Genomic DNA, 18097 nt, shown 5'->3' with positions numbered 1-18097 from the left:
TGGCACTGGAAAGTGGTGACGTGTTGCATGTTGGGGAGAGCAGGTACAGGACCTGGAATTCTTCTTAGCAGCCATTGGCTTATGACACCATCTATGAGTTTTCTCCCACTCATCAGCTTGTAACCTGTCGATTGTTAATACGTAAATCCTTTCTAAAACTGTGTTAACAGTATGGTTACTTTGCTCTAGTCATTTTCTCTGATGACATATATGTCCATGGGGCACAGGGCATGGGTGTCATAGTGGGGAGTAAAAGGGTAATGACTAAACAGGCCCCCCCCCCCAGAAGCCTGGAATGAAAAGTTTGGTTTGGTAAAGGGCCCAGAATTTTGTGCTACACTCCTGTACAGGGTGATATAATATTATTGATTTATATTTCAAGGCAGAATCCATTTAATAGAAAAAACAAAACCACACACACCTACATTCATTGGCATCACAACAATCTCCCCGCCCCAGTCTAAACTACTGTACATTATTTCATGCCCTTCATTGTAGCTTCATTAATAATAATAATAATTAATTCCTTACATTTATATAGCATTTTTCAAGACTCTCAAAGCACTTTACATATAGAAGCTGAGCCACCTTAGCCACCACCATTGAGCATTCATCTGGATGTGACTGCAGCCATTTTTGTGCCAGTATGCTCACTACACATTAACTATTACTTAGTGAAGTCGTGAGTGATACTTAACCAATCAGAGACAGGGGATGATTAGGGGGCCAGAATGACTAGGCCATGGTGGGCAATTTGGCCAGGACATTGTGAAACACCCTACTCTTTTCAAAAGATGTCCTGGAAATTTAATGACCACAGAGAGTCTGGACCTCTAATTCGAAGCAAGGCACAATTTTTACAGCACACTGACACCTTTTTCTATAACATAGGCACGAACACACACACACACGCACACACACACTTCCTGGCACCTGTCTTATCTTTCAATTATCTGTATTCAGCTCTTGCTCAGATGTCACTTTACCACTAGACTCAGATAAACACAGCCACGCGTTGACATGTCAGAGCAGGTCAGTCTAGAGATGTCACTCAGGCTGCTCAAACTTCTTAAAAAAATCTGAGCCCTGAAGGGGATTCACAATCTCTGCAAGAACAGAAGCCACACCAGTGTCATGAGGTGACCTGCAACTCCAGACTGCTCTCTAGGACTTTTAAATGTACAGTACTGTATATGTTAATAATAATAATAATTCATTACATTTATATAGCGCTTTTCTCAGTACTCATTGTAAAGCGTTAGGTGATTCAGCTCACTTCTCATTATTTTTTCATCTATATTACACACTTGGCCCATTTAGAGAGACAGATTAACTTGACCTGCACATCTTTAGTAGGGAAATCCACATAAAGAGATGGAGGATCGACAAACACCACAGAGAAAGCGGTCAGGCACAGATCTGATCTCAGGTTACTGGAACTGTAAACAATGCTAACCTCCTTACCACCACACCGTACTGCTTAACATAGGAGCATTTGGAGATTTTAAAAAAGGAAGACAAAATGTTATTTCACAAAAAGTGTATTTTCTGCCACATTCAGTTTACCTAAAGACAAATCATACTTCTAGACATCTTCACATTAATAATTACTTTAACAAGAAATATAAGCATAAGTCCAAGCTGAAGATTAATTTACATATTACAGTTACCATTCACAGTGTACTTTCCAGTGTGCCTTTTCTAACAGGTGATTTTTGCTTACATTTTATTCACAAATACTTTCTAGTATTTGCATGAAATAACACCACATTGATTATGCTTCCTACCACCGTGTGAAGTCAGTCAACAAGGCTGCTAAGCATCCAGTTCCATATATCATACAACACAATTACCTGTAATACTCTTGGCAGCACTCACTTTTTACTAGAATTGCCATTGAAGGAAAACAGCCTGAGAGAACTAAATACTTTTGGCCTTTGTGCTGCCTCTTTGTTCACATTGAAGTTTTCAGAAGGTTCAGAAACAGAACATGTACTAGAAATGCCCAGACTGCTGTGATCGCTTTCCTCTTCTTCTCCAGACAGATTTGGCTTACTGCCATAAAAATCAGTTATGAGCTCATCTTCACCAAAAACCTTATCAGAAAGTGAATCTTTCGAGAAGGCTCTGTGACCATCTTTGAAGGCGTACCTAAGCCCTGACAAAGGTTTAGTATCCGTACTGCAGCCTGGACATCTTTGGAAAATTCTTTCTCCTGTAACTTTGTCATGGTTTAAGGAAGAAACTTCTAGAAGAGACATCCATTTCTGTTGGCTTAGCCGTCTGCTCCTTTGTTTGCCAGAGACTTTATGGAAGGTGTCACCAAATGATGTTCTCCTGCTACCAAGAACTGGGAAATCAAGGCACATCTCTGGGTCTGAGCTGCAGTTGTTAGATACAAATGCATAGTGCCTTTCAGGACTGACTAAATCAGCAGTAGAGCCTACCTTGTTAACTATGAAATTCAGTTCACTTTCAACAGGAAAAGAGTTAGAAAGTAAGGAACTTCTTCTACCAAACGTGGAGACATCACTCTGACAGGTTTGAAAGTTTGGGGACTTGTGATGTCTGTGGAAAGACTTAATCATGGAACTTGTGGAAACCTGTTTCTGTAATTTCCTACTACATGCAAGAGCACCTCCTGCTGAAGCTAAAGAAGAAACTGAAATGCTTTTCCGAGATGCAGAAGTGAACCAGGAATGCTGTTGGTTGTTAGATGTTGCATTCCTCTGCTGATATTTCAGAACAAGCTTAAAGATGTACTCATCTGATGGTCTGCTCCTCTCATTGCTTTGATAGTCAAAATCCAATCCACTTGCTGGTCGAGGTGCAGGTCGTGAAGAAGACTTAAAGGTGCATGTCCAGCTCTGCTGTTCTCCTGCTAGGTGTTCATTTGTCAGAGATGGAACCCTTTTGGTGTCTTCACCACTTAAACTTTGGGCTAAAGAATGCCTTTCAGCAGCAGTGAAGAGAGGGCTTTGCAATGCAATGGCATGCAGTGGGCTGGGGAACCGATACACCTCCCCAGTGCTCCCTGAGACAAGATCAAGTTGAAATTTAGGATTCAGGTGAAAATGAGGTTGTAAGATTGTACCGACCATGCTCCATCTGGATTTGGGGTATAGCTCCGCATTGGAAAGAAAGTTTTTCAGCATGTCCAAGTCTCCTGTTGAAAAAGGACGACTTCTCCCTTTGGTGGTCTTAGTGCACCCCAGGCTTACTCCACTGTCCATATGACAATATGGGATGCTGGAAAGGTCCAAATGTGACCCAGCTGAGACAGAAACATTCAAAGATGATTGTGAGTTTAGTAAAGATCTGCTGTCCATGTCATAGAATCCAGAACTTGTGCGAGATATACGATCAGTTTCAGTTTGGGGTTGGAAGGAATAAGTTCTGTCTGCACCTCCAACAACATTCTGAGATGCACTCTGGGCCAGCCTTAAAGCTGGAGAATCCTTAATTTTATCAGTTAAGGAACTCAAATCCTGTGCCTGCTGCTGATACTCACACTGTCCATGTTGTCTCTGCTTCCAAAGAAAGGTGGTCTTCTGGTCTGTATCAAAGTCTTGGTCAGAACTTTCCAAGGCTGCCTGCACAATTGCTTTGTACTTTACTTTGAGCATATCCAGTTCTATAATTCCTGCCAAGGTGGCTTGGAACCGTTCCTCAATTCGAATTCTTTCATACATAGACCACGACGAACTCTGTCTATCTGCTACATGCGATGCAACCATTTTTGAAAAATGAAGGCCTACAATAAAAAAGACTGAATGGCGATAGCAGCAGTCAGTGTCAGCACCCAGCAAGTTTAGAAATGAAAGCCTTGAAGCTTCAAAGCCCCTTTTATGCCATAATTTCAGACAACTAGCCAATCCCCCACGCCAGGTCTACAATTGGCTGACGTGAGAGGACGTTTGCTGCAACTTCTAAAATCTTTGATCAGCTTATCCAAAAGCAAAGATAAGGATCAATGCAATGTCAATGTGCTCAGTTAAAGCCTGTAGTCCGAACAGGAAACGCATTAAGACCCTCAAAATAAGCAAATAAAATAGACAAAGACTGGGATGTCAATGCGGTATTTCACTTTCACTTTAACTTAATTTACGCGAGTTGGCCCCAAAGATTTATATATAAATATCTGCTATATTTTGTATTGTCATTAGTATTAGACTTTTTTATTACTGTTTCAAAGGGACCAATTTATAGGCACTCTGAAAAAGGGCCATACTTTAAGGACGTCTCTTTTATGTGTGGTACTTGCTTTTTTATCTGTGCTTTTATTTGATAGCTGCTTAGCGTAGCTAAGATTCAAGACGACGAGGCTGTGAAATGGTAAATAAGCAGTTTGAGAGAAAAGACAAAAGAGACGTGTGAATCAACTGCTTTATTTCAAACGAGCTCAGCAACTTGCCAACCGTAACAGTTCGATTTTCTGAGCTCCATCTCCATTCTCCAAAAAGCTGTAATCTCTTCATTTTTGTGAATAACTGATGATTCTTCCTTCCTGCTCTAGAGAAGCAGATAAGATCATTAATTGGATGCGTATTTTGTAAATGTGTACAGACATGCCGCACATCACTCTTCGCGGCTCATTCTCAATCAGCTCCAGCCATTGACTGACACTGCCACTCGTTCGCAGCTGCTAATGGATTTTAGTTTCTGCCTTGATGTAGACGCGTCGATGACTGGGTCATATTACTGTAATTTCAAGCCCACAGTGTTTTGTGTAATGACTGGCAATTAATTGTGAGTCGACTGCCACAAGTGCAAATAAAAAAGACTTAACCATAATAATTATACGAATACACTACTGCACGGGCCTTTTTAAAGATTTTTTTTTAAAATTATTTTGTAATTCATAAGTGTCTTGCTTTCTTTTCAGTTCACCTTTGTAGTCATTGCTGTTATAAACGAAAACTTGTTTTTACAATTCAGTAGAATGCCAGTGACTTAAGTATAGATTTATGGCATACGATAAATATGACCTTAGCATAATATACTATTGACATTTAGGGAACATTTTAGATTAGGTTTTAGCCAAGGTACACCTCTTTATCACTTGCAATATAAACAAGACGTTAGAAGAAAGGCTACAGTATGTTTATAAAATTCGATGTAAAACACCCATTTTAAAATGTTCTCATTTTCGTGTATGAAAAGCGAGTGTTCAAGAACGTCTTTGTTTTCAAATATGGCACGTGCATTCGTCTCTGCGTTCCCCACTTTAGTATGAATATGAGGAAAGATGGAAAGGCGTCCATCCCTGGGTTGTTTACAGCTTTCTGCTTGGTTCCTCCAGGGGAGATACCTGCGAAACTGAACAAAATGTTTAGGAAGCTGAAGCGTGGATAGATGAGTGAATACACCGTGTTTTATTTGTAGAGATGTATCGATCTCAGTCATATTCAATGGTAGGTGCAATATACGAATATCAGGTTTTAGTGTAAGGCAGATTCGGCTTGGAGTTAAACCATCCGCATTTAAATTCTCCCTAATATCAGTTCATGTGAGCAGGAGGAAAAAAGTGCGCTTATATCCATCCACCTGGTGATCCTCACACAGTTTAAGTTTAAAATTACTGCGTCATGTTTCTTCTTGCCTACCCTTTTTTGTAACCTTCAGAAATCATCGCACAAACATTTCACACTCAAATTAGCAATTCCCCATCACCACTCTGATACCAGTAAACATTTGCAATTTCAAACGCAAAACACAGCTACTAATTTAGGTATAGATGTAGCTTTTATAAATAGAAGGCTGCCTAAATAAACATTAGGGTTTCCACATTTGTGGCTTAAATGAAAAATATTTCAACACTTGGCATTTCCAAAACGTGGCTCTGTAACATAGATTGATTACATATTACTAAATAAAAGTACCAAAGGGCAAAACGATGGTTAATCGTAAAGTGTAATGCAAGAGGTCTTCATTTCAAAAAAACAAACAAAACCTCGAAACAGATTCAAGTCATTTTTATAAATATCTGTGTAACATTTTAACAGAGACAAAAGGCGAAGGCCTTGCAGAGCTTTGCCCTACTTTTGTGAAATAATTTCACATATCTTTATTACACACACAGGCTGATTTAATAAAACATGCTTGGTCTACTTGTATTTGAATTTAAACTTGGAACTCATCTTACTCAATGGAACACACTAATTCAGCTCATTGATCCAAAAATGTTTTAGGCAAATATAAAAGCCTCACTTTATCAATCAGTCACTCACCCATTTTCAAATTCTTCTCATTTCTAATGATCAGCTGTCACATTCAACAGAATTACAAAGAACATTTGCTCAAAATTCTAGACTTTCAATCTCTGGCCAGATTTTAACCTATTAATATCATTAATATTTGATTCAACATTTCTTCTCCAGGAATGCCGAGAAAAATACAAAATGAAACTGTGTACAACCATTTATTCATTAATTATATATATGCATACTATATACAATGAGTAAGAAATGATGATTTTCGATCTTTGTACACTTGGGCAAAATTGTGCTGCTAAAAACTCTAATCTTCATTTTCTGACTCTTCATCTTCCTGGCTTATCTGGAAGTAACGAAGTTCGTAACTCTCCTTGTCAGAAGCCACCACACGCAACCAGTCTCTCAGTTTGTTCTTCTTTAAGTACTTCTTTGTCAAGTATTTTAGGTACCTACCAATAAAAATATGTACAGATATGATTAAAGGCAAAAGTAGTGACAGTTGTATCAAGTTACACCACCACTTTAGTAAGAATTGTATCTATTCAAATATTTGACAATGCAGTAATGCAAAATGAGAATTTTTCTATCATATGTGCACATCTGATTATTATTATTCACTACAAACCATGGAGTCAGGAACTTGGTTGCTTGACAATCAGAGCACATTAATTTCTTTAGACATCACCCTTGACAGGGATGAACATGCAGCTGGTATCATTACCCAAAAAAGCAAATGCAACAACAAAATGTATCATTTTCTCACTCGCTCTTTTTAAATTATAGTCTGATTAAGAAAAGCAACATAAGTTCTTACAATGAAGAATCTGTTTATTGTAAACAGATAAAAAGAAAATGTACTATAGGCTAATTTGATTATAATACCAAGCAACTGTTAAACTGAAAACTTTGTAAATAGAGCTCTGTATTTAAATTATTTTTGCACTGCCTTTTATGAATAAAATAAGCAGTTTTAATGTTCAGGGTTATAGGTTTTTTTTTTTTTTTTTTTTTAATTACACACATTAAAAATGTGCTTTTGCTTATTTAAAAATTGTTCACAGCTCCACTGCCACACAACTGTGCTTTTTATTTGTAAGATTCTATAAATAAAAGTTAACACACTGTATGAAAGTATAGTATAGGAATAATTTTTAATCCGAATTACATTAAATTTGTCAAAATACCATAATAAACGATGCTAAACATTTAAAACTGGACATTTAAACAATACTATAAATATTACAGTATATAATTGTCTTTAACTAAACCAAAGGTTAGATGAAGCTACCCAAAGCCAAAGTATCCAAGTGTCTTACACTGCTTTTATTTTTTTTTGTCCAACTTGAAATTAACATTATTTGATAAAAGGTTATTAACACTGCTAGCCACTTTATGGAACAAATAAATGTAATAAAATAAAGTATGTTCTCTCCAAAAACTCAAGGAGGCAACAGATGAGGTCTTGGTAGTGGTGTGGTTGTGGCAAATTAGTTTACTCACTGGCTTTTGGACATTTATCAAAACTTTAATTCACTGCAGATTTACAGTATTACTAATAATGTCTAAAAAAAAAAACATTTGCATTTACTTGGGATTTAGATTCAATACTCTTTATAACACTCTTGCAAGCAAGCAAGATCATTCATACATAATGTCTAATGTGGCTCTACTAATGTAAAGTATAAGATTCTGTACTAATATTTGATCAATGTATAATAAGACCGGGTTTCACCACATAACTTAATGACCACACTACTCTACAGTGACATAATTTTAAGAACTTGAGAGAAATAACAGGAAACAAAACATAACTATATGGCTTGCACATAACACTTTTTGCAAACACCCACCTCTTAGAAAACTGCTTTTCAGAAGCAACAGTAATCTTGTTTTTCAGACGGGTAATCTGGACAGTATTTCCAAGGTTTCCTGTCTTTCCATTAACCTTGACTCTCTCTTTAAGAAAAGTCTCCTGCTCAAAGAGACAAAAATGAAAGAACACTAGGGAAGGAGGCCCTAGGCTACAACCAGGGAAGGGAACCCTAGTTATATAAATCACATTAGAAATAGTTTATTTCAGGTGCCTTATCAAATCACCGTCAACTCTCGGAAAAACTCAAACATTGGCATTTTATTAAACGGTAAAACTTACAAAGTTTGCCGAATCAAGTATTCCATCTTCCACAGGATGTGTGAGGTCCAGCGTAAATCTCCATGACTTTTTCTTTTCTTTGCCGACTGTGACTACACGTTTCTGTTTAAATATAATAAAGGATACGGTTACAAAGCCAACCCAAATTCCGAGCAATGTCGATGTGACACAATAAAAAAACGTAAATGGCATAATTCGAAATCCCCAAATGCACAACAAATATAAACTGCACCGTCCGTCATTTGCGCTGGCACCGATTTTTTACAAACATATGACATTTAACAATATTATTAAAATCTAAAACTCAATGATTGCGTTTTCACCGGACGTTCAGAACAACCATTGGTTCAGAGGCCCATTATTACAGCGTTAAGTAATTCATATTATCATCCGCCAAGATGGGTCTTACTCGTAAAATGACTAAATAAATGCGAAGATGCCAAAGCCAGGTACTGGTCGCGTTAGCAACAGTAAAGTATAATCTTTAGAATGACATTGAAGGACAACGATGGGACAAGTAAGTAACACGTGGATGTACACAATAGTCTATTTTGCTTGAAGTTTTACAGCCAACACATGGGTAACCAAAAGTTACAGAAAAAAAACATTAAACATGACATATTACAACACAAAGTTTCAATTTTAGCTCGTATTTACTTGGATATAATATGATATTAAGGGTTACTTCAGAGCTAATGTAGTCTTACCGGCGCCATTTTACACTGCCGCAGCTGAAAAGGAAATGACGTTGTAGTCACGGAAGTATTGTAGCTCTGCGTGACGTCACAAAGGAGGCGGTAATCGTAGGGGTGTGGCTAATTAGTCTGTGCTGCTGCGTGGTTCACGTTTGAAACTTGAGATTCGCGTTCTTCTAGTAGCGTACTGTTTCGTTGGTGTATTAACCAAACAATTGTGAGAAGCTTAAATTACTGCAGTTATCAAACGTAATAAAATTTAATGAAGTATATTTTACTACATAATGTTTTGATCAAAAATAAAAAAACTCACGCCGAAGGTCTTCGGATACTATATTACAAAAGAAGCGCAAATTACATTTTATTCTTAGCATTTTAAAAATCATCAGTTTGCTTGTGTTTTACTGATAGACGTGTTCTTCTTTTCCAGATAGTGCATTGTTAGAATATGTCATCTTGTACCTTTCACTCTTGTTCTTTCACCATGCAGTGTATTTTTCTTTGTATCGTAAATTCATTATCCCGTGCATGGTCTCGTTAGGTGTAATATTAATGCAGTTAAGTTCAAACTATTCGGTTTTGGAAAAAAAAAAACAACTTTCAACACTTTCGGTCAGCTTCTAGTTTTAGAAATAGTTTCGTTGTAGTCTGTTGTTTTTGAATGTTTAATCAATAGCGTGTTATTCCCGTACCATGTTGCCTTGAAAAGCCCCTGATATTCTTGCAACGATTTATCGTCTTAACAGGAATCTTAACAATTTCACTCTTTGCTTCACTGTACCTCAAATGTATCAACTTTTGCATGTCGTTGAGTTCATAGTGCTCATCATTGAGCATAAATGCATATGTTCAGAACTTTAGTTACTTGTATCATCTGTTACCTGCTGTTATATTTGTATTTGATGTTTTTTACCTAATACCTATATTATTGTATAGTTACTGATAATTGTTGCTGTGGTTTACACATATTGCTCAGTTTTGTGATCTCTGTGCGCTACACTTGTCTCATTTTACAATGTATTGCAGTGATGATGTGCTTTTGTGTTTCCACATGGTGTGCAAATTTTTTTTGTATTGCACTATGAGTGTAATAAATTAATTATTTGAATTTTAACTAGGTCCTCGTATATATTGGTTCCCTGACCAGGGGCCTCATGTATAAACGGTGTGTACGCACAAAAATGTTGCGTACTCCCGTTTCCACACTCAAATCGTGATGTATAAAACCTAAACTTAGCATAAAGCCACGCACATTTTCACGCTAGCTCAAACCCTGGTGTAAGCAAGTTCTCCACTTGGTTTTGCAAACTGGCAGCACCCAGCGTCAAAGCAGTGCTTTTGTTCGTTAGTTTAAGGCATCTGGTTGTAATTAACCTGTAACAATATAGTGGTCCACGGAACAGCCAAACTATTCCAAATACAATAGCTGCTTTAGTGTTGTTACTCTCACTGCACCTTATTCTTTCAGCTGCTCCTGTTAGAGGTTGCCACAGCTAATCATCTTTTTCCATATTCTCACTGCACCACTCGGACTATTTATATCACTGTATCTGAGTGTGGAATCACAGCTTTACAGCAGCTGATCGGAAAGAGAATTATCGGTATACAGCATCAAGCACACGCTGCCCCAGCCATGCTGCCTATTTGAACTGCTCTCATGTGACAAATGCTTCAGAGCCTTTCCTGTAGGGACATCGCGATTCAAAAACAGTTTCGTCCCAAGAACTATAAACGCAATCAATCAGTCCATCAAGCGCACCTAGAACTGTTTGTACTTATAAGTACAATTACCTCACTGTAAACTTGCGATACAGCTATAATATTGCACAACCTGAGCCACTTTAGCGCATATTTACATATGATGATGATATCATTTTTAAGATGAAATGCAGCAAAATATGTTAATTATATTATACAGATAAAACTTTAACTTCATTTAAATAATCTATATTGTTAATAATTAAACATGTGAGAACACAGTGTCACAAGCGCTAGCAAGGAGCTGGCACTCAGTTCATGGATTGTTCCTGCCTCACGCTGTATTCTTATTGGGGCAGGCACGACACTGGAAGGATAGATGGATGGAATAATTAAACATGTACTACAAAGATATTTCAATGTTCCTTAAAAGTTTTGAAGAATCTGCGTTCTCAACTTACAGATGGCTTTACATCTATTACAGAGCTGATTGTGTGGCGTTTGGGTATTTGGAGAAAGAAAAGGAAGGACAGGAATTGGGGGTTAGTACCTTTGAAAGAGGCAGTACTGCTGCAATAAATTATTTCATTGAAGGTCACGCATGGTGCAGTAAGCATCTTGCGTGAGGCAGGAACAATCTCTGGACAGGGCACTGGCTCGTAACTATTACTGCGCCACCGTGTTCCCATGTTTAATACATGCTTTAATCACTATCGTCATGAAAATGATATGAAGTATACATCTCAGTATTTAAATTATTCATCCATCCATCCATCCATTATCCAACCCGCTGAATCCGAACACAGGGTCACGGGGGTCTGCTGGAGCCAATCCTAGCCAACACAGGGCACAAGGCAGGAACCAATCTCGGGCAGGGTGCCAACCCACCGCAGTTAAATTATTCAGAGAGCTGTAATATCATGAATGTAATGGATTCTGTGTCCTGTCGGAGGAAGAGAAAGCCCATTTAAGAAGCACGTAGTGATTCACACACATAGAGCACATAGAAGAATACATACAAAACGAAGCATTTAACATGCTACTTATGGGATTTGAGAAACTAGTAAATTAAACAATTTTAAGATGAAATTTATGATGTTCTATTTTAATGACAAAATGAACTACATGATTAAAGTGGAAATTTTGAGATTAAAGTTGACATTTCGAGCTTTTTTCCCCACTGTATCCCTACTTTTTTTTTTTTCTGTACCCTAATAAGCTTTCACTCAGACGGTGGGCTACGACTTGCCTTTTCACCGTGACTTTGATATCTGACAACTTCTTTTTTATTTCAGGCACTGTGCGGCTTTGTGAACTTGAGCTTTCGAGTTTCTCCAACACTCTATGTCACTCGATCAACTTCCTTTTGTTGTTTATACCACTGTTTAAACCAACAAATAGTACGTTTTTCCTTGCCTCCACTTGGTATTTGCTGAAATTCCTCTATTTTCTCCCGTGCTTTTGCCATTGCCTTTTCACAGAACGCTGAGCTTAAGGGCTATTTAAATTGATTTGCATATTCAAAGAGGCGTAATTCTGGGAGGAGTTTGGGTGGGGCATGTGCACGTGCGTTACTTTTCACGCTGGCTGGGATTTATGGAGCCAAATACCGTGGAAGTTGGCAAACGCACAGATTTATGCATCTGGATTTTTTTTGTGCGTACGAACATTTCTGCTTTTGTACGTACGACATGTTTTAATTTGAATTCTACGCACAACGTTATACATGAGGCCCCAGGACTGTTTGCTGTTTTGTGTCTTCTGTTGCTCTGAAACATCAAAAACTCTGGAGATGGAATTAACCAGAGGGATTAAAGAGTGATGCCAACAGTATTAGTTTAGTGTGCCTTCCATGTAGAACCTGAATATTCTTCACATGTATGCAGAGTTTCCTACAGGTATGCATGTATCCATCTTCAGCTTTTATTATTATATTAACTATGGAAAAGTACTTTTAAAATATGTATTTAAATATTTTATATAATGGCACATGTACACAACAACATATTATTCTAAGATTTTTTTCATCTAAAGTAGTATTTTAAATAAGTGGGGCAGACGTTTTAAGGTGAGGAAGACAGAAGTTTCTGGATAAGGTAATAATAACTTGTTAATCATTGCACTGGAGAGTGGCATTCTGTTGTATGTTGGCAGCACATGCAAGTAATAATTTCCCTGTCCTCTGTACATGTGACCATATTGACCCTCTAAAACTCGACATAAAACATGGTGGAGTATTCCATAGACAGTCAATATGCAAAATAACACAGAAATCACTAAACATATTTTTAAATAATAATTTTATTTTTTAACATCTATGCAAATCTCTCAACTTACATTGTCAAAAAATCCATCTGGGATTTGACCCTACATGTCAGAGATTCCTTCATGCATTTGTTTATCTTGGTCACATGCTGTGGTTATCTCCTTGGATATATTTTGTGTATTTATTGAGCTGTCAGGTTCTTTCCCACATATATAAGAGCTCTTTTCAGAGCAATACCACAGGCAGTATCATTTTGCTATGAGCACTCTGGTCTGATAACATTTACTATGCTGCTAATTCATCATCTCATTTTGCTCTGTTTAAGGAATCTTGAATTGCCTACTACATTACAATGGGAATGAGTTTTGCTGCAATAAATAGATTTAAAAATCATACATAAAATTGCATCAGGGAGTTGTGTTGGCACAGTTGTTAGCAGTGCTGCCTCATAGATCCAATCTATTGAGTTCAAATCCAGCATCTGGTTTTTGGGTGTGTGAAGGTTTCATATTCTCTCAATGCCATGAGTTTTCCTTACATATTGCCAAACGTGGGAACATTAGATTAACTGTGTAAATGTGTGTAAATCTGGTAATGTGTGAGAGTGGTCTTTGTTATGTATTGTCACTCTAGTCCATTCAATGGGGTACATTGTTAGGTGGGGATTGTGCAGCAAAATCATCATTCTGTTTAAGAACCATTCAAACCTTACCTTACTGCAGAACAATTGCAGGACACATACAGCTGTTGTGGTCACCACTGTTCTGAGAAAAGCGAGTGTGTGGGTGCAGCTTTGGCCTGCTTTCTTTCCCAACCTTAATTCCCACAGAGCATCTTTGGAATACTCTGGATGGCAACATCTAAAGATAAGACACAGCCTGACAATGGCCAGCAACTTTGTCAGACTCTTCAGCAGGAACGGGGGTAACATCCCGCAACTGCATGTTCAGAGGCTTGTAGGCTGTAAAAGTCATCTCTACAAGAAGATTAATGGTAATTTTCATAGTTATTATTGTTTCCTTGTTTTTGTAGTTGTACTTTTTAGATTTGTCTGTTATTCTCATTTGTTTATTTTGTACTTCAATGAAAGTAAAAATTTCAGTCAAACAACAAGTGTTTTGATTCTTGTTTTATCAGTGTACAAAAATACTGACTTTTCCTAATAGTACATTTTAAAACCTCACATTGATTTTCCTAAAAAATAAACATTTTTGACAGTAAGTACTTGAACAATTGGAATTCTTTGCTAGTTCTCTTTCATTTCTCTATTTTTCTTCTTAACAGATGTCTATAAGATTTTGCACTTTTAAGGATTAGGTGCACCAAATTTCCTTATGTGTTGCTTGTTGATGAGCGCATGCAAGTAAGAATATCACTGTACTCCATACATATGATAAAAAAACATATATTATCCAATAATGAACATCACACCATATTGCTACAAGTATAAACAATTCTTAAGTCCATTTTCTTTTCTTCAGTTCATTGGCCTGACAGTAAACCTCCATCCATAATGATTTATTTTGTTCAGGCCAAATTTTCATAATGTTGTCTGTTGACCTCTACTCTTCTTTCAAGGTCTTAATTAATTCCTTCCTTCCTTTCTTTTATTTTCAAATCTTTAAATTTGGTTAACTGCATCCACTGTTATCTCTTTTCTTCTTATTACCAGTTTATTTCTTGCCCATTATATGCACTTTTTATTACATGTACTTTCACCATCATCCATTTTCTTTTTTCTACTCTCTGCTATAATCTGTTTTTTTTTCTCCCTCCTAACAATTACTGTCCATTTTGTGAGTTTTTCTAAAGCCATATGTTATGTTCCATTTTATTCCTCCTTTTTTCCCATATGTCTTGGGTTGTGACACTCCCATTAGGCACATGCACTGTTGACTCATTTTCCTGGCATTCTTCTCCTAAACATTTTACCAGTCCCCTCCTGTTCATTGCTAAATGGGCTGGCATTGCATCATGCAGGCTCATTCCCCCTGCATCTCTGTGCATGTTTTAAGCTCACTTTCTGATACTTACTGTAATTCCATAGTATTTCAGGTGTTTTGTTAGAATAAAATTTAGTCATTTATCCAGTATAAAACTTGCAGTTCATGCTTAGGGAATAAAGCCTGTCCTAGCAGCACTAGGGTCAAGGCAGAGACTGACCAGTGTAGGGTGCCAGACCATAGCCATGCACACTTAAACTTTCACCCACATGCACATATGAGGAGGTCAATTTATAATTAGCAATTAACACAACAAGCCTGTTATTGGGATGTCAGTGGAAAACTGGCATGCTTGGAGAAAATTACTAATCTTGTCAGTCAATTTGTGGAGTCTGCAGATTTTTCCCCTGCATCTGTGTGGGTTCTTTACCCAGAACTATTATTTCCTCCTATGCTGCAAAGGAGTGCAGGTTAGGTCAACTGAATGACACTAAGTTGTCCCTGTGGAGGTGTGTGTGTGTGTATTTGTATATACTGTAAAGGTCTGGGTTCCATCCTGTACCTTATGCATTGTGTTGTTCCTCCTCTCTATGACCCTGACATGGAAAACACAGGTGTAGAAAATGGATGTACAAATGAATAGACTGCAAACTATTTGTAATTTTTTTTTATTATTATTATTTAAAGAATATTACAGAATAGGCAATGGTTTGTACAGCTTTTAAAAACAAGTCTACTCAGCTTTACACTTCCGGATAAGATGTGTCAGAACAAAGCAATTAGGAATGGGAGGCAACTAAATAACACTGTCAAGAACCACAGCGCAGACCACAGTCAGTATGCCAGACCTGCAGTCCAGGTGCCAGTTTTTTTGTTTAAAATGAGAATTTTATTTCAGTGTAAAACCAGTTGGAACCTTTTTGATTATTAGTTGCACAGTATATTTTAAAATATCAGTACAAGGTTGTTATGAAATAGCCAAAGCAGTTGGTTCAGTTTATACATAAAATAAAGATTAAACATTTCTTTTATGTGTGACTATATGAATAGTGAATGAATTTCCAGAATCAAAGTGTTAGGAGCTACCTTCACTAATGGCATATTAAGCTAAACAGACCTTAAAGGCCTAGCTGCACAGAAAGACCAGGGCTCTAGCAAAACATTTACATCTGTTTTTAAGTATGGTGTCATAAATGTGACTTGCACTGTTACATGGAAGGGATAAGAGAGGGACACCGGCAGGGGTGGTCATTGTGAATTTTAACCAAGTCTTGATCTGTGTTTTCTTTTTAAGGAGGACTCACCCACCTCTGAGGAAATCTGATTGGCCAGGAACAAACTCCACTTCTCAGAACTGACACACAACAGTCTGCCAACCTGAGGGGAAGGTGTATGTGTGTGTGTGTTTGAGAAAGAGAGAGAGAGAGAGAAGGACCACTATGGAACCCTGACTAGAAATTACTTATTGATACTTTTGGCCCACAGCAACAAAGGTTGTACTCAAGTAAACAGTATAACATGGACAGAAAGATCCCACAACATTTTTTTTTTCTTTTATATTTACAAAGGCTTTGATCCTGAAAAGGGATAAGTAAAGACACTGAAGTGTAAGTTAAGATGAAGAAAAGACAGCAATGTCTACTCCATGTATAGTCAGATATTTTTTTAACCCAATTTGCTATTTTTTCTGATCCACGTTACTTAGAAACAAAAGCCTCTTCTCATGGCAATACCTGTACCACTGCATCTTAATGCATTTTTAAACTATTTCCTGGACTGTAAATTCTTCACTCGTAATCTCTATTTAAGAAAAAGGCAAAAGCACAAGTGTGTTACTTCTTGTATTTGGCCCAAGTGTGAGTGAATGTGGGAGTGTGCAGGAGTGGGCACCGTGAAGGACTGGCAAGATAGACTGACATCCCACAACTGAGAGCTGGATTCCGTGGGTTTGAAAATGTATTTATGGTTTACTTTCACACCTTTTATAAGATGGTATGAAAAGTTTTTTTTTTTTTCAATATAACTGAATTCCAGAGCTTTTTCCCATTATAAATTATGGCATACTGATTGAATTTGCACATTACCCTCATAATTTGTGGGTTTCCTTCCACTTTCTGAGCATGATCTTAGTTAGCCCTGTGGGAGTGTGTATTTGTGCATGAGTGGATCTTGTAATGTTTTTCTGGTACTAAATACAAGATGAATTCCTACCCTGCAACTGATGCTACCTGTATAAGCTCCAGCTCCCTGGGACCCTACATTTGCCTGTACTGGATTGCACAATGTTATGTTATGAATTACAAGAATAGCTTGAAAAGGGAGCAGCTTATACATTCTGGCAGGTATGCTCCCAACAAGGTATTTTATTTATTTTTTAAGGTGAGAGGCATGGGGGCCTGGTGTTATGAACTGTTGCCTCATACCACCAGACTCTTTAGTTACAAACTATTTCTCTGCCAGATTTAGTTAACTTTTATAACGAAGGACTTCTTGACATTTTGAATTCGGTAGCCCCACTCAAAACCCAATCAGTTTCATTTACACACACTGCCCCATGGTTTACACCAACTTTGCACATTTTAAAATCTAAAGGTCGGCAGTTGGAACGGCTGTACAAGAAGACAGGTCTTAATGTTCATAAAGAAATGTATTTTAGCCATATGCATCACTATAGGGGCAGCATACGGCATGCTAAAGCTGCCTATTTTACTGCCCTAATTTCTTCCAACAAAGGGAACTCTGGAACACTTTTTTCCCTGCTCAGATCGCTAACAAGTCCCCCAGACTCTCTTTCCTTGCACTGCCTTTCTAACGAATTTTGTAACACCTTAATGACATTTTTTAATGATAAAATCCAGGCAATACATTATAATTTAGGCTCTGTTGCTATTGACTCCACCATTGATGATTTTCCTCCTCCTACTCATTCATTTTCCATGTTTGAGCTTCCCTCCACCTCAGAAATCATGGATCTCATCAATAGCTCTAAGCCTTCAACCTGTCGCTTGGATCCAGTTCCCACTGTTTTGGTTAAAGCCTGCCTTCACTCGCTAGCTCCTCTTGTTGTTTCAATTATTCACTCGTCACTTTCCACCGGAACTGTTCACCAGTCTATGAAAACTGCAGTG

At 37.6% G+C, this 18097-nt stretch overlaps 1 protein-coding gene across 2 annotated transcripts; it reads right to left on the bottom strand.

Annotated features, from left to right (window-relative positions):
- Nucleotides 1–6407: 6407 nt before the first annotated feature.
- On the bottom strand, nucleotides 6408–9179 carry rpl22l1 (ribosomal protein L22-like 1). 2 transcript variants are annotated; one of them, XM_028794721.2, is made up of 4 exons: nucleotides 9075–9179; nucleotides 8368–8469; nucleotides 8066–8257; nucleotides 6408–6664 (listed from the first exon to the last, which is right to left on the bottom strand). In XM_028794721.2, exons 2-4 carry the CDS (start codon nucleotides 8391–8393, stop codon nucleotides 6520–6522), a joined length of 363 nt encoding a protein of 120 aa, XP_028650554.1. In that variant the 5' UTR covers nucleotides 8394–8469; nucleotides 9075–9179; the 3' UTR covers nucleotides 6408–6519. The 2 variants fall into 2 exon arrangements, with proteins under 2 accessions (XP_028650554.1, XP_028650553.1); XM_028794720.2 differs by having other exon boundaries at nucleotides 8066–8187; nucleotides 9075–9177.
- Between the last annotated feature and the right edge of the window lie 8918 nt (nucleotides 9180–18097).

Source organism: Erpetoichthys calabaricus, chromosome 2 (genome assembly GCF_900747795.2).
Source record: "Erpetoichthys calabaricus chromosome 2, fErpCal1.3, whole genome shotgun sequence".
Taxonomy (NCBI): Eukaryota; Metazoa; Chordata; class Cladistia; order Polypteriformes; family Polypteridae; genus Erpetoichthys; species Erpetoichthys calabaricus.
The sequence above is the reverse complement of the archived record's forward strand: the minus strand, read 5'-3'. Positions and strand labels throughout refer to the sequence as shown.